The sequence below is a fragment of the Manis javanica genome, chromosome 8 (genome assembly GCF_040802235.1).
Source record: "Manis javanica isolate MJ-LG chromosome 8, MJ_LKY, whole genome shotgun sequence".
Classification (NCBI taxonomy): Eukaryota; Metazoa; Chordata; class Mammalia; order Pholidota; family Manidae; genus Manis; species Manis javanica.
This window is the reverse complement of record NC_133163.1, coordinates 73,401,297-73,428,113: the sequence shown is the minus strand read 5'-3', so window position 1 is coordinate 73,428,113 and position 26,817 is coordinate 73,401,297. Positions and strand designations below refer to the sequence as shown.

Sequence of the window (26,817 nt, the reverse complement as noted above, 5' to 3'; positions counted from 1 at the left end):
TGTGCTCGAAGGGGTTATTTGGAACATGGTTGCTTTTATGTATAACCAGCCAGTTGTGTTCAGCATGCCCTCTGCTGGACTGTTAAGTAAGTGATTAGTTTCTTAGATTAGAACTAGATCAAAATAGCAGGATTCATCTTTCTGCTTCCACAGGAACTTGAAGTTCCCCCTTCAGACGTGGGTTGATACTGCTACTCAGTGGTCATCTGGGGGAACTTCAGGACTGGCACCAGACGGCCAGGAGTAGGCTGGGCGGTGAACTGGGGTGGGAAGATGGGGCGTCACCCAGCTCTTGGATGCTCGTCAGCTCTTCATGTTCTCTCTGCTTCTTCCTAGGACACAGGGGTGTCCTAAGGCTCAGTATCCATCCCGTGGCTTTGCAGAACACAGTTCTCAGGAGCAGGGGAGAGAAGAGGAGGAAAAAGGCAGTGGTGGTATTCGGAAGACCCAGGAGACTGAGCAGCTGAGGCGCCAGCTGCTGGAGGTGTTCCTGGGACAGGATCACAGGGTGGACTTCATCTTGCAGCGGGAGCCGTACTGCCGGGACATCAACCAGCTCTCTGAGGCCCTGCTCAGTCTCAACTTTTGAACCTCATCTGCAGAGTGGCTGCCACCCTGTCACTTTAGCCTCGTGCAGTTCAGCTCCTTCTGTGAGGGTCTCTGTGCTGCTTAGACCCTGATCCAGATTTGCTCTGAGTTGGTGCGACTTGATCGCATCCTGAATCAAGACCTCAAAATCAAGACCTGGGGTGGGGGAAGTGCTCAGGTCCTGCCAGGCTGTGGCTTTTATCTTACCCCCTTCATGAGGTGCTGAGTTCTCACAGATGTAGATGTAGCCTGGCTGTTGTACTGTATCCACTGGTCTCTCTTTTAGAAATAGTTGTGTTGTATTTTCAAAAATATATATGGTTTTGGGAGGAGATTTCCACTGCCCTCCTCATGCTGCCATCTTGGCTCCTCCTCTCGGCTCCTGCATTCTTAGGGTAAATTCCTAGGAGCGGAATTAGTGGGTCAAATGGTATTTCTACTTTTAGTTCTTTGAGGAACCTCCATACTGCTTTCCACAATGGTTGAGCTAATTTACATTCCCCTTTCTCTGCAGCCTCGCCAGCATTTGTTGTTCCTATTCTTTTCTATGTTGGCCATCCTAACTGGTGTGAGGGTATATCTCATTGTGGTTTTAATTTGCATTTCCCTGATGATTAACGATGTGGAGCATCTTTTCATGTGCCTGTTGGCCATCTGAATTTCTTCTTTGGAAAAGTATTTCTTCAGGTTCTCTGCCCATTTTTTAATAGGGTTATTTGCTTTTTGTTTGTTGAGGTGCAGGAGCTCTTTGTATATTTTGAATGTCAACCCCTTATCAGATATGTCCTTTGTGAATATATTCTCTGATACTGTAGGATGCCTTTTTGTTCTACTGATGGTGTCCTTTGCTGTACAGAAGCTTTTTAGTTTGATATAGTCCCACTTACTCATTTTTCTGTTTGTTTCCCTTGCCCGGGGAGATATGTTCATGAAGAAGTTTATATTCAAGCTCATGTTTATATTCAAGAGAGTTTTACCTATATTTTCTTCTAAGAGTTTTATGGTTTCATGACTTACATTCAGGTCTTTGATACATTTTGAGTTTACTCTTGTGTTTGGGGTTGGACAATAATCCAGTTTCATTCTCTTGTATGTGGCTGTCCCGCTTTGCCAACGCCCGCTGTTGAAGAGGCTGTCATTTCCCCATTGTATATCCATAGCTCATTTATCGTATATTAATTCACCATATATGGTTGGGTTTATATCTGGGATTTCTAGTCTGTTCCATTGGTACATTCTGTTCTTGTGCCAGTATGAAATTGTCTTGATTACTGTGATTTTAGAGCTTGAAGTTGGGGAGCATAATCCTCCTTCTCAGGATTGCTCTGGCTATTCAGGGTCTTTTGTGGTTTCATATGAATTTTAGAACAATGTGCTCTAGTTCGTTGAAGAATGCTGTTGGTATTTTGATAGGAATTGCACCGAATCTGTAGATTGCTTTAGGCAGGATGGCCATTTTGACAATATTAATTCTTCCTATCCATGAGCACAGAATGTGTTTCCATTTATTGGTATCTTCTTTAATTTCTCTCATGAGTGTCTTGTAGTTTTTAGGGTATAGGTCTTTCACTTCCTTGGTTAGGTTTATTCCTAGGTATTTTATTCTTTTTGATGCAATTGTGAATGGAATTGTTTTCCTGATTTCTCTTTCTGCTAGTTCATCATTAGTGTATAGGAATGCAACAGATTTCTTTGTATTAATTTTGTATCCTGCAACTTTGCTGAATTCAGATATTAGTTCTAATGGTTTTGGAGTGAAGTCTTTAGGGTTTTTTTTTTTTTCTTTTTTGAGAGGGCATCTCTCATATTTATTGATCAAATGGTTGTTAACAACAATAAAATTCTGTATAGGGGAGTCAGTGCTCAATGCACAATCATTAATCCATCTCAAGCCTAAATCTCGTCAGTCTCCAATCTTCTGAAGCATAATGAACAAGTTCTTACATGGTGAATGAATTCTTATATAGTGAATAAGTTCCTGCATGGTGAACAGTACAAGGGCAGTCATCACAGAAACTTTCGGTTTTGATCACGCATTATGAACTATAAACAATCAGATCAAATATGAATATTCAGTTGATTTTTATACTTGATTTATATGTGGATCCCACATTTCTCCCTTTATTATTATTATTATTTTTATTTTTAATAAAATGCTGAAGTGGTAGGTAGATGCAAGATAAAGGTAGAAAACATAGTTTAGTGTTGTAAGAGAGCAATTGTAGATGATCAGGTGTCTGCCTGTAGATTATGTGTTAATCCGAGCTAGACAAGGGCAATAAAACATCCACGGATGCAGAAGATTTCTCTCAAAACAGGGGTGAGGTTCTAAGCTTCACCACTGTTGATCCCCAATTTCTCACCTGATGGCCCCCCTGCGACTGTGCCTGTCTTAGGTTGTTCCTCCCTTGAGGAATCTTACCCGTCTCTGGCTAACCAGTCATCTTCCGGGGCCATACAGGGAGATGTAAAGTTGGTAAGTGAGAGAGAAGCCATATTGTTTGCAAAGGTTAGCTTTTTACTTCTTTGCAGATTTATGCCCTGTGGCTTCTATGCCCAGCATTTGTCTTGAGGTATCTACCACTTGGAGGAATTATGATACTTGGTAAATTTGATATGAGGCACAAATTCTATTTAAGGGTTGTAATTAGGAAGGAAGAAGAAATGCTATAGAGGTAGCAGATGGAAGAAAACATGGATTGATTATTTCTTTGACATATCTTCTTGTAGAGTAACTTAAGCATGTATAGGTTTTAAGCTACTAACTAAATTGCGCACACATATTAACATAATAGGAATACAGTTACATAAACAAGGCAGATCTATAATTACCAGCCATCTCCAGTGAAGCCAAGAAAACCAGTTAGGCACCCTAGGCCTTTGTGAAAATTTGTCTATGATATGATGGATATTGTCCAACTGTACTTGAACAGTCTGAGAGAAATCAGACAAATTAAAGCAACCCATTTCTGGGAACTCTTCACATCCCATATGTTCTTTTAACCGTAGATAGTCTGTAGTCATAAGATTTTGGAGCGCTACAACTTGCACTTCTCCTAATTCTTGGTTGAGTTCCAACAGTATAGATCCAGTCAAATTTGTTGTTTTACTGTATGCACAGATCAGCGTAGATATCTCCTTCTTCATTCCAATGGCAAGTCCAGGAAACGGTGGGATGGATGCAGCTACAACTGCAGCATCGCCTGGATCTTTGTTGAGGTTTTTTGATGATCATCTTCTGGTATGAGTCTTGCAGAGAGTGCTGATGTTGGAAGTTCTTCTTCATATCATATCTTAGTTCATTTTCTGGGTAGCCAAATTAGGCTTTGATCTTCTGTATAAAGACAAACAGACCGTTTGCCCACACTTTGATATCCCCTTTATACCATTGTGTAGAACTCATTGGAGGTCACCACACAGGAACTGCTTTTTTTTTTTAAGAGAAAGGAATATTATCAGAAAAATGTACTTCCATAGCTGATCATCTGACACCCTTTAAGTGATCAAAATTAAGGATATTTAAAGCATGCGTAAATCTTTGATTTACCATTAGTTTTATCCTATCAAGGAGTAATCCCCCTTTTCTTTCTTTTTTTTTTTTTAATCTTTAATCTACACTTACCTGAAGAATACCATGTTTACTAGGCTCTCCCCTATACCAGGTCCCCCCTATAAACCACACAGTCACTGTCCATCAGCATAGCAAAATGTTGTAGAATGACTCCTTGTCCTCTCTGTGTTGTACAGCCCTCCCCTTTCTCCCTCCCCCCGCTCTGCATGCTAATCTTAATACCCCCTTTTTTCTCCCCCCCCTTATCCCTCCCTGCCCACCCATCCTCCCCAGTCCCTTTCCCTTTGGTACCTGTTAGTCCATGTTTGGGTTCTGTAATTTCGCTGCTGTTTTGTTCCTTCAGTTTTTCCTTTGTTCTTATACTCTTCAGATGAGTGAAATCATTTGGTATTTCTCTTTCTCTGCTTGGCTTATTTCACTGAGCATAATACCCTCCAGCTCCATCCATGTTGCTGCAAATGGTAGGATTTGCCCTCTTCTTATGGCTGAGTAGTATTCCATTGTGTATATGTACCACATCTTCTTCATCCATTCATCTACCGATGGACATTTAGGTTGCTCCCATTTCTTGGCTATTGTAAATAGTGCTGCGATAAACATAGGGGTGCATCTGTCTTTCTCAAACTCGATTGCTGCGTTCTTAGGGTAAATTCCTAGGAGTGGAATTCCTGGGTCAAATCGTAGGTCTGTTTTGAGCATTTTGATGAACCTCCATACTGCTTTCCACAATGGTTGAACTAATTTACATTCCCACCAGCAGTGTAGGAGGGTTCCCCTTTCTCCACAGCCTCGCCAACATTTGTTGTTGTTTGTCTTTTGGATGGCAGCTATCCTTACTGGTGTGAGGTGATACCTCATTGTAGTTTTAATTTGCATTTCTCTGATAATTAGCGATGTGGAGCATCTTTTCATGTGTCTGTTGGCCATCTGTATTTCTTTTTTGGAGAACTGTCTGTTCAGTTCCTCTGCCCATTTTTTAATTGGGTTATTTGTTTTTTGTTTGTTGAGGCATGTGAGCTCTTTATATATTCTGGATGTCAGGCCTTTATCAGATCTGTCATTTTCAAATATATTCTCCCATACTGTAGGGTTCCTTTTTGTTCTATTGATGGTGTCTTTTGCTGTACAGAAGCTTTTCAGCTTAATATAGTCGCACTTGTTCAGTTTTGCTGTTGTTTTCCTTGCCCGGGGAGATATGTTCAAGAAGAGGTCATTCATGTTTATGTCTAAGAGGTTTTTGCCTGTGTTTTTTTCCAAGAGTTTAATGGTTTCATGACTTACATTCAGGTCTTTGATCTATTTTGAGTTTACTTTTGTATATGGGGTTAGACAATGATCCAGTTTCATTCTCCTACATGTAGCTGTCCAGTTTTGCCAGCACCATCTGTTGAAGAGACTGTCATTTTGCCATTGTATGTCCATGGCTCCTTTATCAAATATTAATTGACCATATATGTTTGGGTTGATATATGGAGTCTCTAATCTGTTCCACTGGTCTGTGGCTCTGTTCTTGTGCCAGTACCAAATTGTCTTGATTACCATGGCTTTATAGTAGAGCTTGAAGTTGGGGAGTGAGATCCCCCCTACTTTATTCTTCTTTTTCAGGATTGCTTTGGCTATTCGGGGTCTTTGGTGTTTCCATATGAATTTTTGAATTATTTGTTCCAGTTCATTGAAGAATGTTGCTGGTAATTTGAGAGGGATTGCATCAAATCTGTATATTGCTTTGGGCAGGATGGCCATTTTGATGATATTAATTCTTCCTAGCCATGAGCAGGGGATGAGTTTCCATTTGTTAGTGTCCCCTTTAATTTCTCTTAAGAGTGACTTGTAGTTTTCAGGGTATAGGTCTTTCACTTCTTTGGTTAGGTTTATTCCTAGGTATTTTATTCTTTTTGATGCAATTGTGAATGGAATTGTTTTCCTGATTTCTCTTTCTATTGGTTCATTGTTAGTGTATAGGAAAGCTACAGATTTCTGTGTGTTAATTTTGTATCCTGCAACTTTGCTGTATTCCGATATCAGTTCTAGTAGTTTTGGAGTGGAGTCTTTAGGGTTTTTTATGTACAATATTGTATCATCTGCAAATAGTGACAGTTTAACTTCTTCTTTACCAATCTGGATTCCTTGTATTTCTTTGTTTTGTCTGATTGCCGTGGCTAGGACCTCCAGTACTATGTTGAATAACAGTGGGGAGAGTGGGCATCCCTGTCTAGTTCCTGATCTCAGAGGAAATGCTTTCAGCTTCTCGCTGTTCAGTATGATGTTGGCTGTGGGTTTATCATATATTGCCTTTATTATGTTGAGGTACTTGCCCTCTATTCCCATTTTTCTGAGTTTTTATCATGAATGGATGTTGAATTTTGTCAAATGCTTTTTCAGCATCTATGGAGATGATCATGTGGTTTTTGTCATTCTTTTTGTTGATGTGGTGGATGATGTTGATGGATTTTCGAATGTTGTACCATCCTTGTATCCCTGGGATGAATCCCACTTGGTCATGGTGTATGATCCTTTTGATATACTGTTGAATTCTGTTTGCTAACATTTTATTGAGTATTTTTACATCTACATTCATCAGGGATATTGGTCTGTAATTTTCTTTTTTGGTGGGGTCTTTTCCTGGTTTTGGTATTAGGGTGATGTTGGCTTCATAGAATGAGTTTGGGAGTATTCCCTCCTCTTCTATTTTTTGGAACACTTTAAGGAGAAGTCTTTAGGTATTTTTATGTACAATATCATGTCATCTGCAAACAGTGACAGTTTGACTTCTTTACCAATCTGGATGCCTTTTATTTCTTTGTGTTGTCTGATTGCTGTGGCTAGGACCTCTAATACTATGTTGAACAAAAGTGGGGAGAGTGTACATCCTTGTCTTGTTCCCAGTCTTAGAGGAAAAGCTTTCACCTTCTCACTGTTAAGTATGATGTTGACTGTGGGTTTGTCATATATTGCCTTTATTATGTTGAGGTACTTGCCCTCTATACCCATTTTGTTGGGAGTTTTTATCATGAATGGATGTTGAAATTTTTTGAATGCTTTTTCAGCATCTATGGAAATGATCATGTGGTTTTTGTCCTTTTTGTTGATGTCATGGATGCTATTGATGGATTTTTGAATGTTGTAACATCCTTGCATTCCTGAGATGAATCCCACTTGATCAGGGTGTATTATCCTCTTGATGTATTTTTGAATTTGGTTTGCTAATATTTTGTTGAGTATTTTTGCATTTGTGTTCATAAGGGATATAGTTCTGTTGTTTTCTTTTTTTGTGGTGTCTTTGCCTGGTTTTGGTATTAGAGTGATGCTGGATCAATAGAATGAGTTTGGAAGTACTCCCTCGTCTTCTATTTTGCATTCTATTTCCCCCCTTAATTCTGTTAGTATTTGTTTCTCATGTGTAGGTGCTCCTGTGTTGGGTGCATAGATGTTTATAATGGTTATATCCTCTTGTTGGATTGACCCCTTTATCATTATGTTATGTCCTTCTTTGTCTCTTGTGACTTTCTTTGTTTTGAAGTCTGTTTTGTCTGATACAAGTACTGCAACTCCTGCTTTTTTCTCCCTATTAGTTGCATGAAATATCTTTTTCCATCCCTTCACTTTTAGTCGGTGTATGTCTTTGGGTTTGAAGTGAGTCTCTTGTAGGCAGCATATAGTTGGTTCTTGTTTTTTTATCCATTTGAGACTTTATGTCTTTTGATTGGTGCATTCAGAGTATTTACTTTTAGGGTGATTATTGATAGGTATGTACTTATTGCCATTGCAGGCTTTAGATTCGTGGTTACCAAAGGTTCAAGGGTAAGTTCCTTAATATCTAAGAGCCTAACTTAACTCACTTAGTATGCTATTACACAAACTAAAGGTTCTTTGTTTTCCCCCCTTCTTTTCTTCCTCCTCCATTCTTTATATATTAGGTATCACATTCCATACTCCTTGTTTATCACTTTTTATTACCTCTGGTGATAGCTATTTAACCTTAGGAACACTTCCATCTGTAACAGTCCCTCCAAAATACACTTTAGTGATGGTCTTTGAGAGCTAAATTATCTCAGCTTTTGCTTATCTGGAAATTGTTTAATCCATCCTTCACATTTAAATGATAATCTTGCCACATAAAGTATTCTTGGTTTGAGGCCCTTCTGCTTCATTGCATTAAATATATCATGCCACTCCCTTATGGCCTGTAAGGTTTCTGCTGAGAAGTCTGATGATAGCCTGATGGGTTTTCCTTTGTAGGTGATCTTTTTTCTCTTTGTGTCTGCTTTTAATAGTCTGTCCTTATCCTTGATCTTTGCCATTTTAACTATTATATGTCTTGGTGTTGTCCTCCTTGGGTCCTTTGTGTTGGGAGATCAGTGCACCTCCATGGCCTGAGAGACTATCTCCTTCCCTGTATTGGGGTGGTTTTCAGGAATTACTTCCTCAAAGACACTTTGTATCCCTTTTTCTCTCTCTTTTTCTTTTGGTACCCCTATAATATGAATATTGTTCCACTTGGATTGGTCACACAGTTCTCAATATTCTTTCATTCCTAGAGATCCTTTTTTCTCTCTGTGCCTCAGCTTCTTTGTATTCCTCTTCCCTAATTTGTTTCATTTACTGTCTCCTTCAATGTATCTAATCTGCTTTTAATTCCCTCCATTGTGTTTTTCAATGCTTGGATCTCTATCCTAAATTCGTTCCTGAGTATTTTTCTCTACTTCTATGAGCACGTTTATGATTTTTATTTTTGAAACATCTTTCAGTTAGATTTATTAATTCACTCTCGATCCTGTCTCTGGTGTTGAGATTTTGCTTTGAACCAGGTTCTTTAGATGTTTCATATTTGTGTGTGGTGCCCTCTAGTGCCCAGAAGCTCTACTCTCTGGAGCTGCTCAGCCCCTGGAATGATGTCAGGGGTCACAGGGAAGTGGTGCTGATGCCTTAGGGGGAGGAAAGAGCTGTTTCCTTTTTCCGGGCTGCTATGTCTTTCTCCACTGCCAGAACCAGTGGGCCAAATGTAAGCCTCTATGCTTTGTGGTTGTAGCTGCTGTAGGTGGGGCTTACCTCTGGCTGGCCTGACGCCAGGGCTGGGGCTGCTGGTTTGCGAGCCAGATGCAGGCTAGCTGGGAGGAAGACATCAGGGTGCATATCATGGTTGGGGGCCTTGGAGTTGCTTTGCCAGCCAGGGGGATGGAGTGCCTGAGGATTGTTTAAGTTCACAACCTGCTGGGCAGAGTGCACCCGAACAATTTTTTCTACCTGTCCTTTCTCCTGAGCAGTAAGCTCTGTGCAATCCTTGCCCCTTTAGCAGCCCTCTTGCTTTTAGGAAGTCTCTCAGACTGCCTGCCCAGATCAGCCGGACATGAATACATGTTTTCCACAAGCAGCTGGAATCTCTTGTCTTTCCAGGTATTCCACCTGTCTTAGCTTTCCAACCCCACCAGATCACCATGGAATGTAGGTTTGTGCTCCCAGAGCAGATCTCCAGGGCTAGGTGTTCATCAGTCCCAGGCCTCCACTCCCTCCCCACTCTGTTTCTCTTCTTCCTGCAGGTGAGCTGGGGTGGGGGAACGGCTTGGGTCCCGTCAGGCCACAGCTTTGGTACGTTACCGTATTCTGTGAGGTTTGCTCTTTTCTCCAAGTGTATGCGGTCTGGTGCAGCCTTCTTCCCTGTTGCTTTTTCAGGATTAGATGTATTAATTATATTTTGGTATTATATGTGGTTTTAGGAGGAGGTCTCTGTCTCACCTTTCACAACCCCATCTTTAGTCCTATTGGTTATCTGTAGTTGTTGATAGGTTCCTTACCTCTTTCACGTTCAGTGAAGGTGGTGTGCAGAGGGCCAGAAGTATCTTCTGCCCTTCTGTGCTGGGGTCCCTAGTTGACTGAGTGGCCCCAATCAGATGAGAAGCATGTCCTAAGTTTACACACAGATACTGGCTTTATTCTGCTGCAAGTTGATGAATTAGAACCAATATGTAATTGCTTTATTAATTCACTGCTGTGTGGTGACAGACTGAAGGCCGCCCTAGACTTGGCCTCATCTCTTCCTCTGCTGGCATCCTATATGAAATGGCATTGTGTGAACAAGGATACACAGTGACCACAGAGCCCACCAGATGTGGATCAGCATTTCTTATCTAGTCACTACCTTCATAACCTCATGCCCTGAATTTGTTACCAGCTCTTTTGGCAATGGAGGGACCAAAATGGGAGATGTTGCTCATTAAAACTTTCAAAACCCATGTAGGGGGAAGTGTCATCTTGAATGACGTCCCTTGAAATGCAGGAGAATCTAGGCCAAAGAGATGAGCAAAGCTACTGAGATAATGTATGTTTATTGCCTACACTGCAGTGCATTCTCTATACAACATAAAGGACAATTGGGGTGGGAGTGGAACATGTAGGGAAACCAGCCTTGGAATTTCTTTTACAAGAAGCTGAAGAGATTAAGGTGCCAAATTGATGAGACTGCAACTTGATACAGCGAGAGTAATTTTTCAGTTAAAGAAGGGGGAGCAACAGAACAATGAGAAAGGAGGAGAACCAGGAGAGGAATCCCTAAGAACCAGATGGTTTCGGCTCTCAAGTAGAATACCTGAGCCGCTCAGCTTCTAAACAGGAGGCCTTTGTTGAGGGACAGGCCTTGGGCCCTGCCATGAGCCTCCCCACTTAGGTTATAATTTCCTTCAAGGCAGCCCCCAGCTCTGGGAAGGAATACTGGTAGCCAGTGGCCAGGGTCCGCCGTGGGACCACCTTCTGGCCCTCCAGCAGCATGATGGCACGCTCTTGCCCAAAGACAGCTCGCACCACTGTGCTGGGGAGAGGGATGAAGGCTGGGCGGCCCAGGGCAGCCCCCAAGGCTTGGGCAAACTCTGCATTCGTAGTGGTGGAGGCTGGAGCCACTCCATTTAGAACCCCCTGCACGTGGCTTGCTTCAAGTGCATGGGCCAGGATTCCTGCTAGGTCCTTGATGTGTATCCATGGGAAGAATTGGTGGCCCGAGCCGATGGGGCCTCCCAGGCCCAGGCGGAAGGGCAGCAGCATGTGACCAATGGCACTGCCCCCGCGGCCTAGCACAACCCCTACAGCAGGCAAGAGGGATGGGACAGGGCGGGTCCTCAGTCTCCAGGCAGCCCCACTGTTCCTCCATGCTTCCCCTTCCTCACTTTCCCCATGCTGACTTAGCTCTGCAGCCGCTGAGGGGTGTGACTCGCCTTGGGCCTTCCTATCCTCCCATCTGCAGGCTGGCCAGAAGTGGTGGCAACCTCTCTAAGTTCAGCTCCACTGACACAACCATCTGACACCCCCTAGAGAATACATTCCAACCCTGTCTGATACTACCCAGGCCCCTGATCCTCACCGGAGCGTACCACCACCTGGCGTGTAGACTCTCCAGGAAGCCTGGCTGCAGCTTCCCATTTGGTCACGAGGTTGGAGAAAAAGTCAAAATTCCCTCCTGGGCTGTCCTCATCATACTCCACAGTCAGGCTGGGTTGGTAGTAAGCTGCCGGTGAAACAGCACCTGTTTGCCCTGGGTGTCCGTGGTCCTGCCTGGCCCTTTGTAGTCAATGCTTCCCTTGGCCTCACCCTCCTTGGCCCTTGTGATCATCCCCAGGGAAAGACAGGGTCATGGATATTTTCCCCTTGAGCTTCTCCATGAGCTGACCTGTTGCTGTCCTGGACTAATTTATCTTTAGTCATGAGCTAAGTTGAGAGGCTACAAGAGCACAATGGATAAGAATAAAGACTTGGGTGCCAGTTTTAATCTCAGCTAAAGACTTAGCTGAGTTTTAATCTCAGCTACACCATTTATTAACTCTGTGACTTTGGGCAAGTAACACAACCTCTCTGTGCAGAATTTTTGCATCTTTAGAATGGGGATAATAATAGTCCCTTCCTCATAAGATTCTCGTGAGGATGAAATGCTGTAGTACGTGTAGAACACTTAGAATAGTGGCTGACCTACATATTCTATAATTGCAATTATTTGGTTGCACAGGTGAGACACAGAATCAGGAATTCTGCTCCTAAAGAACTGCCATGAGAAGCAAGGGACTAAGGAGTGAGAAGGTGGGTCTTTACCTGGCACTGCTCCCAGTGCCCACTTGCTCTGAGGGTCTCAGTGAAAGTACACAAAGGTCAGGAGACACATGCATGGATCAAGGCCCTAGGAAGTTCCTGCACTGGGAAAAGACCAGCACTCTGGGCGTGCATAGCTGGAAGGGCCTAAGATACTTCCCACCATGCCCCTTTTCCTGGCTAACGTAGGGGATTGGTGATTTTGGCCATACCTACACCTGTGACTAAGACCCAGGCTTGGGGAGATTTAGGGGCCTTGGTGATGGCTCTAGCCAGTATTTGGGTGGTCTCCAGGCGGCTGCTGAGAACCTCTTTTTGGAAGACTTCATTCCACCTGCAGGGGAAACAAAGAGCCACTGAATATGCACATATTCCTTTCTTTCTTTCCTTGGGGCCCTTCCATACCCATTTCTAGCAAAACCCTGCAATGTGGCTTAGAGAAATGGTCCATCTCTCCTGTAGAGGGAAAAGAGAGACATATCTTTTCTGGGAATTCTAAGTTGTGAGGACTAAAGTCGACTGGCTGAGTGGGTAGAAGGGCAGGTGGGCATGGAGGAGTGGGGTGGGATGAGTAGTCCAGATATGGGTTTAGTTCTCAATCTGGCAGCTCCATTCTTCACAGCTCACAGGTTCTTATCAACATCCCACACTTTCCTCCCTCTGCTTTGAGGGGTATCTGCTTTAGGGCCCGGGCTGACCTTCGCAGAGGGTTGAGGATGTTCTCTCCTGCCAGGTTGACCACTGCATCGCAGGTGGGCAGCCCAGACGTAGCGAGTTCATCCTGTTAGAAAAAGCACAGTGCCTGTGGGGCCTCGCCCTGCACCCAGAAACCAGGCCTTGCCCCACAGCTTCCAGAGGATGGACATACCCACGTGATCCGACCCGGCCCCGGCTTTCGGGAGACCAATGTCACTTCGTGGCCCCTGGCTTTCAGCAGCTGGCTTAGAGCTGTCCCTATGAATCCAGTCCCGCCACCTGATCGGAAAACACAAGTGATTTATCCTCTCGGGGGGTGCCCAGTATGTGGCCCTTCCTCTGATGCCATCCCATCTGACACCATACTTCTTTCCTCCTCCGCGTCCCCTCCCCGCAATGCAGAGGTGACAAAGGTCACAGGGATTTGGGAGATCCGATTTCGGGATAGGAGGCCAAGCCCAGGCTGCCCGTGCACGAGAGAGTGCCCTCCATTGGAAGCGGCCTCCCACCTCTCAATGGCTAAATCATCTTTCTATTAACCCGCCCCCTACTCTCCCTTTCGGCCCTCCCTCACCCACAAGCACCCGCATAGCGACCGGGATTTAGCGCGCCGGCACAAGACTTAAATTTGCTCTTTAAGTAGTTGCGACATCTCTGCGCATGCGTATTTCAGGAAGCGAGTTCCAGTCGGGAGCGGGCAGGATTGAGACTGGGCGTGGCCTTGCCTGGAGACCCGGAAGGATTCACGGAGAAGGCTATGTATTCCACTGAGAGGCGAGGCGAGGCGAGGCGTGGCGTGGGCGGGCAGTGGGTGGGGAGAGCGGGAAGAGACCCTGCGGGCTGGGAAAGGAGGGGACGAGGCGGAAGAGTGGAGGCTGCAGTGCAGAGCAAAACAAAGCATGACCTGAAACCCTTTTCTACTGAAACCGGCGAATTCTGGATGTCCATTCAGCTTGGTGGATCAGTAATCAAAGAGGATCCGTCCGCCGGTACTATGGATTTCTTTTTACCCCGGCTATTATTTATCTTTTCTTTTTCCTGTGCCGAGTCCTGTCGTCATTTAAACATTCCAAAGTTACTTTTCTCTTAAAATATCCCTTCTCCAGCCCTCTTCTTCCTCTGCTAATGTCCTCTCTTTGTCTTCGCCTTCATAAACAAACTAATCAAAGGAGTGGCGTCCATTTTCTACTTCCCTGTACATTCCTGTCTGGCTTTTGCCTTTGTCGTTAACTGCCTCTCCCGCCACCCGTAACCAAAACAAATACCTGGTTTTCAGTCATTTTTTTTTTTACCTCTGGACACTTGCTGACTCCTCCCTTCCTTTGGAAACGCTCATCTCTCAGCTTCAGTGAAAGCCACACTCTTCTGGGTCTTTCGTGTAACTTTTTTCAGTTTCTGTTGCTTGTTCGCCTTCTTAAGATCTCAAAATTTTGGTATTCCTCAAAGCTGGGCCATAGGACCCTCTCTCCCCAGTTAAGCATCTGTTAGTGAATTCAGTTACCAGTTTTTCAAAGAAGACTTCCAAATGTCTTAAGCAACTCGAATCTCACCTCCGAGTTCCTGACTTCTATAAAAACATACCACTGGACACCTCTTCTTGGATATCTGAAACCTGGTTGATTTTACTTAGTGAATATCTTCCAGATCCATCTATTTCCCTCTTTGCTACCACCACTGCTCTTCAAATTATCCTCTTTTGTCTAAATTTCTGCAATAATCTGATAGATCTCCCTGCTTCTGGGTTTCTCCTCACCAAACTGTGCCACACTTTGCAAGCTGACTGATCCTATATAACATGGAGGAAGGCTGTGGAAGCATATATATCCTTAAAAAACACCCAGTGCCACCTTCCTGGTCACAGACTCGGAGGTATTGTCATTTGGTTCCAGACACTGCCATAAAGCAAATATTGCAGTAAAGCAAGTCAAATGAATTTTTTCATTCCCTAGTGCATATTAAAGTTAAGTTTACACTACACTGTGGTCTATTAAGTGTGCAATAGCACTATGTCTAAAAACACAACCTTAAAAAATACTTTATTGCTAAAAAATGCTGACCATCATCTGAACTTTCAGTAAGTTTTAATCTTTTTGCTCGTGGAGGGTCTTCCTTGATGTTGATGGCTGCTGACTGACAAGGATGGTGGTTGCTGAAGTTTGGGGTAGCTGTGGCAATTTCTTAAAATAAGAACAACGAAGTGCCACATTAATGACTCTTACTTGAACACTTACGGGCCATTGTGAGGTTATTAACTGGCCTAATTTCAATATTGTATCTTGGAATAGGGCAGCCCTAGGAGAGGGAGAGAGATGAGATGAGGAAAAATGGCTGGTTTGGTGCAGCAGTTGGAATACACAGTATTTATCTATTAAGTTCATTGTTTAATATGGGTATGGTTTGTGGCGCTCCAAAACAGTTACAATAGTAACATCAAAAATCACTGATCACAGATCACTATAACAAATATAATGATAATGAAGAACAGAATAGTGTGAGAATTAACCAAATGTGATGCAGAGATGCAAAGTGAACAAATGTTGCAAAAGTGGTACTGAAAGAATTGCTCAATTCAGGGTTGCCGCAAAACCTTCAATTTGTAAAAAAGGCAGTATCTGCAAAACACAATAAAGTGAATCACAATAAAATGAAGTAGGCCTGAATGCTGGATAAAATTTAACCCATTTTCTTTTTTTTTTTAAAGTATACACATATATTTTTAATAATTTTTTTTTGAGAGGGCATCTCTCATATTTATTGATCAAATGGTTGTTAACAACAATAAAATTCTGTATAGGGGACTCAATGCACAGTCATTAATCAACCCCAAGCCTATATCTCAACAGTCTCCAATCTTCTGAAGCATAAACACCCATCTTCTTTTAAATGCACTCCTGAGTTAACTAGAAAATAAAGGAAATTGATGCAGAGATGAAAAACACAGTGCTCCTTCGGAGTTGTGGTTGTTTGTCAGTTTCAGTAACCCAGAGGCTTGGCTGATCAGAGATGATGCCAGGCACCCAAGTGAGATTATTAAGTAAACTTAAAAATGCCCATTTTGTATCAAAAAACGTGACCAGGGAACTTGTCTCTATAGGCTTGGCCTTTGGTTAGGGTTGGTTGTAAAACTATTTATCTTCCCTGAGAAGTTGTATCTATTGTCTGCCCTCCTGCAGATTTGGAATTTGACTTCATTGTCACCTGCTTGGCCTAGGCAGGCCTAAGCCAAGAATAAGTGTTCCACATAGGAGTGGGCATAAATCCTCCATAGCTTTCACAAGACCCCAACAGATAAAACCCTGCCAAGCATGAGTGAACAATCCAAAATGACAAAACGTACAAGGAAACAAGGCACTCTGAGGAGGAGTCAGCAGAAACAACATAGAGCAGAGTTTGACCAAAAAAGTTTTCAGATATTAAAATTATGAGATATGGAATATAAAACTAGCAAGCCTAAGATGCTTAAAGAAAGAGGAAACATTATAAACATGAGAAAAAGACAAGATACTATTTAAAACATTCCAGCAGAACTGATAAAGAACCAATTTGAACTTCTAAAAATTAAAAATATAATGGTTACAATTTAAATACTCCCTGTTTAAACAGCAGGGAATTGATTTAGCATTGGTTAAAAGACGATTAATTAGATAGGAAGAAATTAACCCAAATGCAGCACAGAGAGACAAAGAGGTAGAAAATCAGAAAGAAGGTAAGAGACAAGGAAATGAAAGTGAGAGATTCTAAGTCTTCTATATAGGTGACCCTGAAGAGAGGAGGCAGTGAAGGGGACAGAGAAAGTATTTGAAGACGTAATAGCTGATTATTTCCCAAACTAATGAAAGATATGAATACTCAAGGTTCAATAAACAAAATGATTCTCAAGTAGAATAAATAAACATAAATTCATACTTAGTCACAACAAAGTAAAACTATGAGAAGAGATATTAAAACAGGAAGAAAGAAAAGACTATCTATAAAATATTAATTAGATGGACAACTGACACTTCAACCATATAAGCAAGTGGAAGAATACAATAATACCTTCAAATGATAAGAGAAGAATGGCCAACCTAGACTTGTTTACCAATAAACTGGTATTCAAGAAAAATGCTTGATGGGAGAATATATTCATAAATGACATATCCGATAAGGGGTTGACATCCAAAATATACAAAGAGCTAATGCACCTCAACAAACAAAAAGCAAATAATCCAATTAAAAAATGGGCAGAGGACCTGAACAGACACTTCTCCAAAGAAGAAATTCAGATGGCCAACAGGCACATGAAAAGATGCTCCACATCGCTAATCATCAGAGAAATGCAAATTAAAACCACAATGAGATATCACCTCCCACCAGTTAGGATGGCCAACATCCAAAAGACAACAACAAATGTTGGTGAGGATGTGGAGAAAGGGGAACCCTCCTACACTGCTGCTGGGAATGCAAATTAGTTCAACCATTGCGGAAAGCAGTATGGATGCTCCTCAAAAAACTAAAAATAGAAATATCATTTGACCCAGGAATTCCACTCCTAGGAATTTACCCTAAGAATGCAGGAGCCCAGTTTCAAAAAGACATATGCACCCCTATGTTTATTGCAGCACTATTTACAATAGCCAAGAAATGGAAGCAACCTAAGTGTCCATCAGTAGATGAATGAGTAAAGATGTACATATACACAATGGAGTATTATTCAGCCATAAGAAGAAGAAAAATCCTACTATTTACAACATGGATGGAGCTAGAGGGTATTATGCTCAGTGAAATAAACCAGATGGAGAAAGACAAGTATCAAATGATTTCACTCATATGTGGAATATAAGAACAAAGCAAAAACTGATGGAACAAAACAGCAGTGGACCCACAGAACCCAAGAATGGACTAACAGTTACCAAAGGGAAAGGGACTGGGGAGGATGGCTGGGAAGGGTTGGATAAGGGGAAAAGGGGGCATTATGATTAGCATACCTAATGTAGGTAGGGGTGCACGGGGAAGGCAGTATAACACAGAGAAGACAAATAGTGATTCTGTAGCATCTTACTATGCTGATGGACAGTGACTAATGGGATATGTGATGGGGACTTGATAATGGGGGGAATCTAGTAACCACAATGTTGCTCATGTAATTGTATGTTAATGATATCAAAGTAAAAAAATAAGAAAAATGCTTGAATACTTTTAGACAAACAAAAAACGAGAGCATTTACATCATACTTCTAAACTTACAGGAAAAAGAAAATGAACTGAAAAAGACGATGTGAGATGCAAGAGAACAATGATTGGAAAGTTGGTAAACAAATGGGAAATGTAAAGAAATATTGACCATATAAAGCAACAATGAAAATATTTAATTTGAGGGTAAAGATTAAAATAGAACTAAAATATTAGTCACCAATAATGGAGAACTATGTGATTGGAGCCAAGTTGTTGGGAAAAGGATACAAATACTGAATAATATTAAACTTTATTAAACATACATATAAAAAAGTTAAGGGCAACTGTTACATATTAGAAATGAAATGTGCTCTTCCAAATCAGTAGAGAGAAACAGTAAAACATCTCAAAAGTCATCAGCAAAGGATAAGAAAAGCTTAGAACTAGAAAGCTCAAAATAAGATAATAGGAATAATCAGTATCCTTAATTAATTTAAACAGATTAAGAACTTGAATTAACTAGATGTACTAGAAGTACAAATTTCAACTTGGGTGAATCTCATAACTATAACATTAAACAAAAAAGTTGCAGGAAAGTATTTACACTACAATTTCAATTGAAGATTAAAAATTGGCCAAATAACATTATTTTTATTGAGGACATCAATATATTTGTAGTTAAAATAGAGAAGAATGTATGGGAGTGAAGATGAGAAAACTCAGGATTCCATTTACTTGTCGTGGGCAGAGAGGGAATGCAGTCGGAGGAGTACACAGGGGGCTTCAGCTTCTTATTTCTTAGGGTAGCTGGTGGGTAAGTGGACATTCATTTTGGTTTTCTTTGTTTATCTGAAGTATTTCAAATAAATAAAAATATATAGTAGATTTAAAATTTATATTCATATCTCAGATGTGCAGAAACATTTATTTTTATAACTGAGCATGACTTGGCTCATGAACACTTATTGTCAGTGGAATAACCTTAAAGACTCACCCAAAGTAACTTTATCATTTCTAGTTTAAAACTTCTCAGTTAACTCAGTGTTCTCTGAGTTAATTCTTAGTCTTTCAAAGTGCCTTGTCCTCTCCTGGCTAAATACCTTTGGGCCTGGCACTGTCATACCAATGACTGTACAAGAGAATCGTATCTCTTTTGGCTTTTGGATATTGCCTGCTACCAGTTGTAACCGGGCCCTGGGTGTAGTTTTTTGATATTGATGGTTCTTGCCTTGCCTTGATCTCAGTGTTCCTGAGTGTCCCCTGGGGCACCACAGAAACTTGGCTTGTCTCCAGCCAATAAAGTGCAATGTAGGGGCCTTGGTAAGTCTCTCCTCAGATGGATTTCTTGGTTATCAGCCATGCTCATTTCTTCCCTGGCACCCTGCTGCAGTCTAGCACTGTTAGTTATATGTTGCTCAAATTATCTCAAAACCTAGTCGTTTGAAACAACAATAATACTATTTATTATCTCATACAGTTTCTGTGGATTAGGAATCTGGGAGCAGCTTAGCCAGGTGGTCATGGCTCAGGGTCTCTCATAAGGTTATGGTTCAGGTAACAGGGCTGCAATCATCTGAAGACCTGGATCCCAGATGGCTCACTCACATGCCTTTGGCAGGAGGCCTCATTTCTTGCTGATTGTTGGCAGAAAACCTCAATTTCTTGCCACCTGGACCTTTCCATAGGGCTGCTTGAGTGTCCTTATGAGATGGCAACTGGCTCACTCACAGAGTGAGTGATCTTTGAGGTGAGAATGAGGAGGAAGCCTCAGTATATCCTAATGACTGACCTGCACTCAGAAGTTACACACTATTGCTTTCACTATTTGTCAGAAGTGAGTCACTAAGTCTAAAGGGAGGGAAATTTGGCCCCACCTTTTAAATGGAGGAGTGTCAAAGAACTTATGGACATATTTTAAAAGCATCACAAGCTCTGTGCTGCAATTAAGGCTTCTCTGAGAAGCTCACAGTCCCTCTGCTATGCCTGGGAATTGCGGCACAATCCTGCTATTTGCAGATACGCCCTTTAGGTTTCTGGGTCAAGCATCTTTCCCTACCCCACACAGTCTGTCTGACACTGGGGCAGTTGAAACACACAAATCTGAGCCAGACAACAAGATATGAGAAATTTCTATCTGCATTCGGGTCTCAGGGTGAATGCTGCTGGTCTGCCCTTCAGGAAGGCAAGGGTGCCCCCTGCACCTGGAATCACAAGGACTCCATTCATTGAAATGGGACTATTTCCCCAACAGCTGCTCCCTGAAACAGCAAAAGGAGCTAAGCACTGTCCCTCTCAGTGGACAGACCATCACTCAGGGCAGGACAGGAAGCCGGACTCAAGGAGGGATTCTGGCTGCTTCCCTCCACTTGGGCGGGGGCAGGGCAGGGTGGGAGGTTTACTGGTGGCAGGCACCTCTGCCTTTCCCCATGCTCTCTCTAACGCTGAAGGGTCCCTGCCTCATTTTGTTGGGCAGATGTTTGCATCTCTCTCAGGCTCTGAGATGTTACTTGCCAAATGCTATTCACATAATCATTTCACACAGTTTCTGATTAGAATATGGTAGAACCAACCAATCAACCAACCAGCCAGAATCCTAACACTAGAGACACAACAGATGGAGAATCCTAGGCCTCCCCAATCCCTTCCCTTTTAAAGGTAGTCTCCTCTGCCACTAGGATTTTGGTGATAAGAGCAGCATTCCCTGGGTCTTACCCTCTGTGGAGATGCCAGCTCTTTTCCTGGGGCTATGCCTTCAGCCCTCCTCTTTCCTCTTCGTGAAGACTTCTAGATGCCTCTCTTTCCAGTCAGACCCGTCCAGGAGTCTGTTCCCAGTGGGCTTTACTAAGGAGTTGATACCTTCCCATCTCTGGCTTCAGTCCCATTTCCTGTTCTTGGTCTGGACCTCCATGAAGACCAAGGACCCCTGAGAGTTCTCTGCTTTTAGTTTCTAGAAGAGTGAGTGTGAAATGAGCTAAGGATTGCCTTCCTGTGTATTCTGTGCTGGAGTGTGTGTGTGTGTGTGTGTGTGTGTGTGTGTGTGAGAGAGAGAGAGAGAGAGAGAGAGACAGAGAGAGAGAGAGAGAGAGAGAGAGAGAGAGAGAGAGAGAGACAGAGAGAGAGAGAGATTAGCCCCTTTGGTCAGGCTGAAGGTAGCTTTTCTTGCACCACCAGAGGCCCCACTAGCCCAGAGATTCCATTTCGCAGGCTGCAGACTGTCCTTGTTTGCTGGCTCTGGGCTGTAAAATGGCCACCAGGAGGCTTTCCCTGGGTTTGCTTCCTCCTGGCCAACCGTGTAGCAAATAGATGCAGGCAGGAAAAGCCAAGCGAAGCCCAGGTGAGAGAAACGGTCTTTTTATTTCATTGCTGGGTCATGAATTATTAGGCAGGAGATTTGAAAACCTTAGCAGCATATGAGCAGCATGTAAGGGTTTATCTCATCAGCAGGGACTTAATGGGAAGATGATCAATAGAACATAATTCCAGAGTAAAAGGAGGGTATGAACAGGCAGATTAGAGTGAAATGGCCCTGTATATGTAAATAATTCCCATCCTGTAAGATGTAAATAATATCTTAGCATAAAGACTTATAAAATGTCTATGGGAGGAAATCACATTCTCATGTGAACTTCAAAATCACATTCACATATAATAAATTGTTGATTTTATGACACAATATACTCTTGGAATTTGCTTTAGAAGACAGATAATTGCCACATGAGTCAAACTTATTCACTGGCCTGCTAGAACTATTTAGCATCACTTTCAGGAACTCTTGAGTGAGGGTGAGGTAGTGAGAATTATTCATCATTCAAGATTGAATGGATGAAAGAAAGAAGCATGAATATAAAAAATGGAGCACACTCTACTGTGGCTCACCTGACCAGCCCAGCCTCACTGTCCACTCTGGGCTGGTCAGGTGAGCCACAGTAGAGTGTGCTCTACTGGAGGAAAAAGGGGAGAAAATGCCCATGAGGATGGGAATTAGAGCTGATATTTTACCTTAAGATCTGGGGTTTGGCAGCAGTGGACTCACAGACTCCAAGAAGGGATTAGCGGTTACCAAGGGGGAGGGGTGTTGGAGGGCGGGTGGGGAGGGAGGGAGAAGGGGATTGAGGGGCATTATGTTTAGTACACATGGTGTGAGGGGCGTCACAGGGAAGACTGTAGCACAGAGAAGGCACATAGTGAATCTGTGGCATCTTACTACACTGATGGACAGTGACTGCATTGGGGTATGGGTGGGGACTTGATAATATGGGTAAATGTAGTAACCACATTGTTTTTTCATGTGAAACCATCACAAGAGTATATATCAATAATACCTTAATAAAAAAAGAAAAGGGAAAAAAATAATTACATGTCTGTGGGCTTAAAAATGCTGGAATGAATAAAATAAAATATTAATAATGGTTAAAAAAAAGATTTGGGTTTTGGAAATAGACTGCAATATAAACCAGGCCAGGTGTTAGCTGTTAAGTAGTGTTTATGCCCAATTAAATCCAACAGTCTTGTGGGAGAAGGGAGATAACTGAGATAAAATAGGAAAGTTAGTTAAAGAAAAACAGAAAGGTAGGATATTAAAAGGCAACAACCCATAAAAACCCTGTAAACTAAGAAATGAAATTTCTGGATTAATATTTCTAGGCACTCAAAAAATATCTTCCTTGGTGATTAATCAGCATAGTCAAAGAGTTGCTATAGGTAAAAATATACCTTTTAAAAATATGGCAAAATTAGCTGAGTGAGGAAAAAGAGAGAAGTCATTGAATAGCAAGAGTTAGATGTCACTAGAAATAAGGTAACCCAAAACCTTTGAGAGACTGAAAACCAACTTACACAGAAAAATCCCCCCAAAGTTTCACTTGCAGCATAACCCTCATGTAACCCAGCGAGTTCTCACAGTGAACACACCCATGTGCCCACTGCCCCAGCCAGGAACAGAACATTAGCAGCTCTCCAGAAGCCCCCATTCCCAGCCATGTGCCTAATTCCTGCTTCTCCATCCCCACCAAAGGTAATGGCATCTTGACTTTTAACCCTGTAGATTTGTCTGTTTCTGAAGCTGATATAATGGACTGACACAGTAGGTCTTTAAGTTTGGCTTCTCTTCTCAACATTATGTTTGTGAGATTCATCCATGTTATTCTTTAATGGTGGTTCACTTTTGTTGTGGGGTAGTGTCCCATGTGATGTTGTCATACCATAATTGTATTTATTCATCTACTGTTGATGGGCTTTAGGCTTGTTCACAAAGATCATGCTGTTATGAGCAGCATTTTTTTTCCCCACCCGCATTACCCATGAGCATTCTTTTTCACACTTTATGAAGCAGATATTGCTTTTGGCTATATTCCTAGAAGTGGAATTGATAGGTCAGAGAATATGTACATTTTCAGTTTCTCAACTGATGGTATCAACGTGGTTGAGTCAGTTTACGCTCCCCTCCCAACCCCCCCAACCCCCCGCACTGAAGGAGAGTTCCTGTTCCTCTCCTTGACAATACTTGATATCATCAATCTTTTTTTCAGTCATTCTGGGGACTGTGTAGTGGTATTGCATAGGGTTTTTTTTTTACTGGTTTTATATATATATATATTTTTTTTTGAGAGGGCATCTCTCATATTTATTGATCAAATGGTTGTTAACAACAATAAAATTCAGTATAGGGGGGTCAATGCTCAATGTACAATCATTAATCCATCTCAAGCCTAATTCTCGTCAGTCTCCAATCTTCTGAAGCATAACGAACAAGTTCTTACATGGTGAACGAATTCTTACAGAGTGAATAAATTCTTACATGGTGAACAGTACAAGGGCATTCATCACAGAAACTTTCGGTTTTGATCATGCAATATGACCTATAAACCATCAGGTCAAATATGAATATTCATTTGATTTTTGTACTTGATTTATATGTTGATCCCACATTTCTCCTATTATTATTATTATTTTTATTTTTAATAAAATGCTGAAGTGGTAGGTAGATGCAAGATAAAGGTAGAAAACATAGTTTAGTGCTGTAAGAAGGCAAATGTAGATGATCAGATGATCAGGTGTGTGCCTATGGACTAAGTATTAATCCAGGCTAGACAAGGGCAGCAAGACATCCACGGATGCAGAAGATTTCTCTCAAAGCAGGGGGGGGTGAGGTTCTGAGCCTCACCTCTGTTGATCCCCAAATTCTCACCTGATGGCCCCCCTGCGACTGTGCCTGTCTTAGGTTGTTCCTCCCTTGAGGAATCTTACCCGTCTCTGGCTAACCAGTCATCTTCCGGGGCCATACAAGGAAATGTAAAGTTGGTAAGTGAGAGAGAAGCCATATTGTTTGCAAAGGTTAGCTTTTTACTTCTTTGCAGATTTATGCCCTGTGGCTTCTATGCCCAGCATTTGTCTTGAGGTATCTACCACTTGGAGGAATTATGATACTTGGTAAATTTGATATGAGGCACAAATTCTATTTAAGGGTTGTAATTAGGAAGGAAGAAGAAATGCTATAGAGGTAGCAGATGGAAGAAAACATGGATTGATTATTTCTTTGACATATCTTCTTGTAGAGTAACTTAAGCATGTATAGGTTTTAAGCTACTAACTAAATTGCGCACACATATTAACATAATAGGAATACAGTTACATAAACAAGGCAGATCTATAATTACCAGCCATCTCCAGTGAAGCCAAGAAAACCAGTTAGGCACCCTAGGCCTTTGTGAAAATTTATCTATGATATGATGGATATTTTCCAACTGTACTTGAACCATCAGACAAATTAAAGCAGCCCATTTCTGGGATCTGTTCACATCCCATATGTTCTTTTAACCATAGATAGTCTATAGTCATGAGATTTTGGAGTGCTACAACTTGCACCCCTCCCAACTCCTGGTTGAGTTCCAACAGTACAGATCCGGTCAAATTCGTTGTCTCACTGTATGCACATGCCAGCCTAGACATCTCCCTCCTCATTCTTATGGCAAGTCCAGGAGACGGTGGGCTGGATGCAGCCACAACCGCAGCATCGTCCGGATCCCTGTGGAGGCTTTTTGATGATCATCCCCCGGCACAAGTCCTCCAGAGAGTGCTGATGCCGGAAGCTCCTCCTCATATCGTATCTTAGTTCATTTTCTGGGTATCCAAGCTAGGCCTTGATCTTCTGCGTAGAAACAAACAGACCCTTTGCCCACACTTTGACATGCCCTCTATACCACTGTGCAGAACTCATTGGAGGTCAGCACACAGTAACTGCTTTTTTTTTTTTTTTTAATTAAGAGAAAGGAATATTATCAGAAAAGAGTACCTCCATAGCTGATCATCTGACACCCTTTAAGTGATCAACATTAAGGATATTTAAAGCATGCGTTGATCTTTGATTTACCAATAGTTTTATCCTGTTAAGGAGTAATCCCCCTTTTCTTTCTTTCTTTCTTTCTTTTTTTTTTTAAATTTTTAATCTACACTTACCTGAAGAATACTATGTTTACTATGCTCTCCCCTATATCAGGTCCCCCCTAACAACCACATTACGGTTACTGTCCATCAGCTTAGCAAAATGTGGTAGAGTCACTACTTGTCCTCTCTGTGTTGTGCAGCCCACCCTCCCCTTTCTCCCTCCCCCCCATGCATGCTAATCTTAATACCCCCCTTCTTCTTCCCCCCCCTTATCCCTCCCTGCCCACCCATCCTCCCCAGTTCCTTTCCCTTTGGTACCTGTTAGTCCATTTTTGGGTTCTGTAATTCTGCTGCTGTTTTGTTCCTTCAGTTTTTCCTTTGTTCCTATACTCCTCAGATGAGTGAAATCATTTGGTATTTCTCTTTCTCCGCTTGGCTTATTTCACTGAGCATAATACTCTCCAGCTCCATCCATGTTGCTGCAAATGGTTGGATTTTTCCACTTCTTATGGCTGAGTAGTATTCCATTGTGTATATGTACCACATCTTCTTTATCCATTCATCTACCGATGGACATTTAGGTTGCTTCCAATTCTTGGCTATTGTAAATAGTGCTGCGATAAACATAGGAGTGCATCTGTCTTTCTCAAACTTGATTGCTGCGTTCTTAGGGTAAATTCCTAGGAGTGGAATTCCTGGGTCAAATCGTAGGTCTGTTTTGAGCATTTTGATGCACCTCCATACTGCTTTCCACAATGGTTGAACTAATTTACATTCCCACCAGCAGTGTAGGAGGGTTCCCCTTTCTCCACAGCCTCGCCAACATTTGTTGTTGTTTGTCTTTTGGATGGCAGCTATCCTTACTGGTGTGAGGTGATACCTCATTGTAGTTTTAATTTGCATTTCTCTGATAATTAGCGATGTGGAGCATCTTTTCATGTGTCTCTTGGCCATCTGTATTTCTTTTTTGGAGAACTGTCTGTTCAGTTCCTCTGCCCATTTTTTAATTGGGTTATTTGTTTTTTGTTTGTTGAGGCGTGTGAGCTCTTTATATATTCTGGACGTCAAGCCTTTATCAGATCTGTCATTTTCAAATATATTCTCCCATACTGTAGGGTTCCTTTTTGTTCTATTGATGGTGTCTTTCGCTGTACAGAAGCTTTTCAGCTTAATGTAGTCCCACTTGCTCATTTTTGCTGTTGTTTTCCTTGCCCGGGGAGATATGTTCAAGAAGAGATCACTCATGTTTATGTCTAAGAGGTTTTTGCCTGTGTTTTTTTCCAAGAGTTTAATGGTTTCGTGACTTACATTCAGGTCTTTGATCCATTTTGAGTTTACCTTTGTATATGGGGTTAGAG

The 26,817-nt window shown here is 42.0% G+C and overlaps 2 protein-coding genes and 1 long non-coding RNA gene across 9 annotated transcripts in view; 2 read left to right on the top strand and 1 right to left on the bottom strand.

The window, feature by feature from the left end:
- Positions 1–10,389, top strand: part of KHNYN (KH and NYN domain containing) — a 49,043-nt gene extending 38,654 nt beyond the window's left edge. For 6 of the 7 annotated variants that reach the window (XM_073211432.1, XM_073211433.1, XM_073211431.1 and 3 more), the window contains one exon: positions 337–10,389. In XM_073211432.1, coding sequence (XP_073067533.1) covers positions 337–589 — 253 coding nt within the window. In that variant the 3' untranslated portion in view covers positions 590–10,389. The remainder of the gene's footprint in view (positions 1–336) is intronic. The other variant, XM_073211428.1, reaches the window with a different exon arrangement.
- A 141-nt stretch (positions 10,390–10,530) lies between these two features.
- Positions 10,531–13,699, bottom strand: SDR39U1 (short chain dehydrogenase/reductase family 39U member 1). Its single transcript, XM_017646882.3, has 6 exons — positions 13,497–13,699; positions 13,095–13,201; positions 12,925–13,007; positions 12,439–12,560; positions 11,508–11,651; positions 10,531–11,229 (listed from the first exon to the last, which is right to left on the bottom strand). Exons 1-6 carry the CDS (start codon positions 13,510–13,512, stop codon positions 10,817–10,819), a joined length of 885 nt encoding a protein of 294 aa, XP_017502371.1. The 5' UTR covers positions 13,513–13,699; the 3' UTR covers positions 10,531–10,816.
- Positions 13,700–13,803: 104 nt separating this feature from the next.
- LOC140843107 (uncharacterized) overlaps positions 13,804–26,817 on the top strand; it is a 61,028-nt gene continuing 48,014 nt past the window's right edge. The window contains exon 1 of the long non-coding RNA XR_012120589.1: positions 13,804–13,911. This is a non-coding gene — a long non-coding RNA (uncharacterized lncRNA). The remainder of the gene's footprint in view (positions 13,912–26,817) is intronic.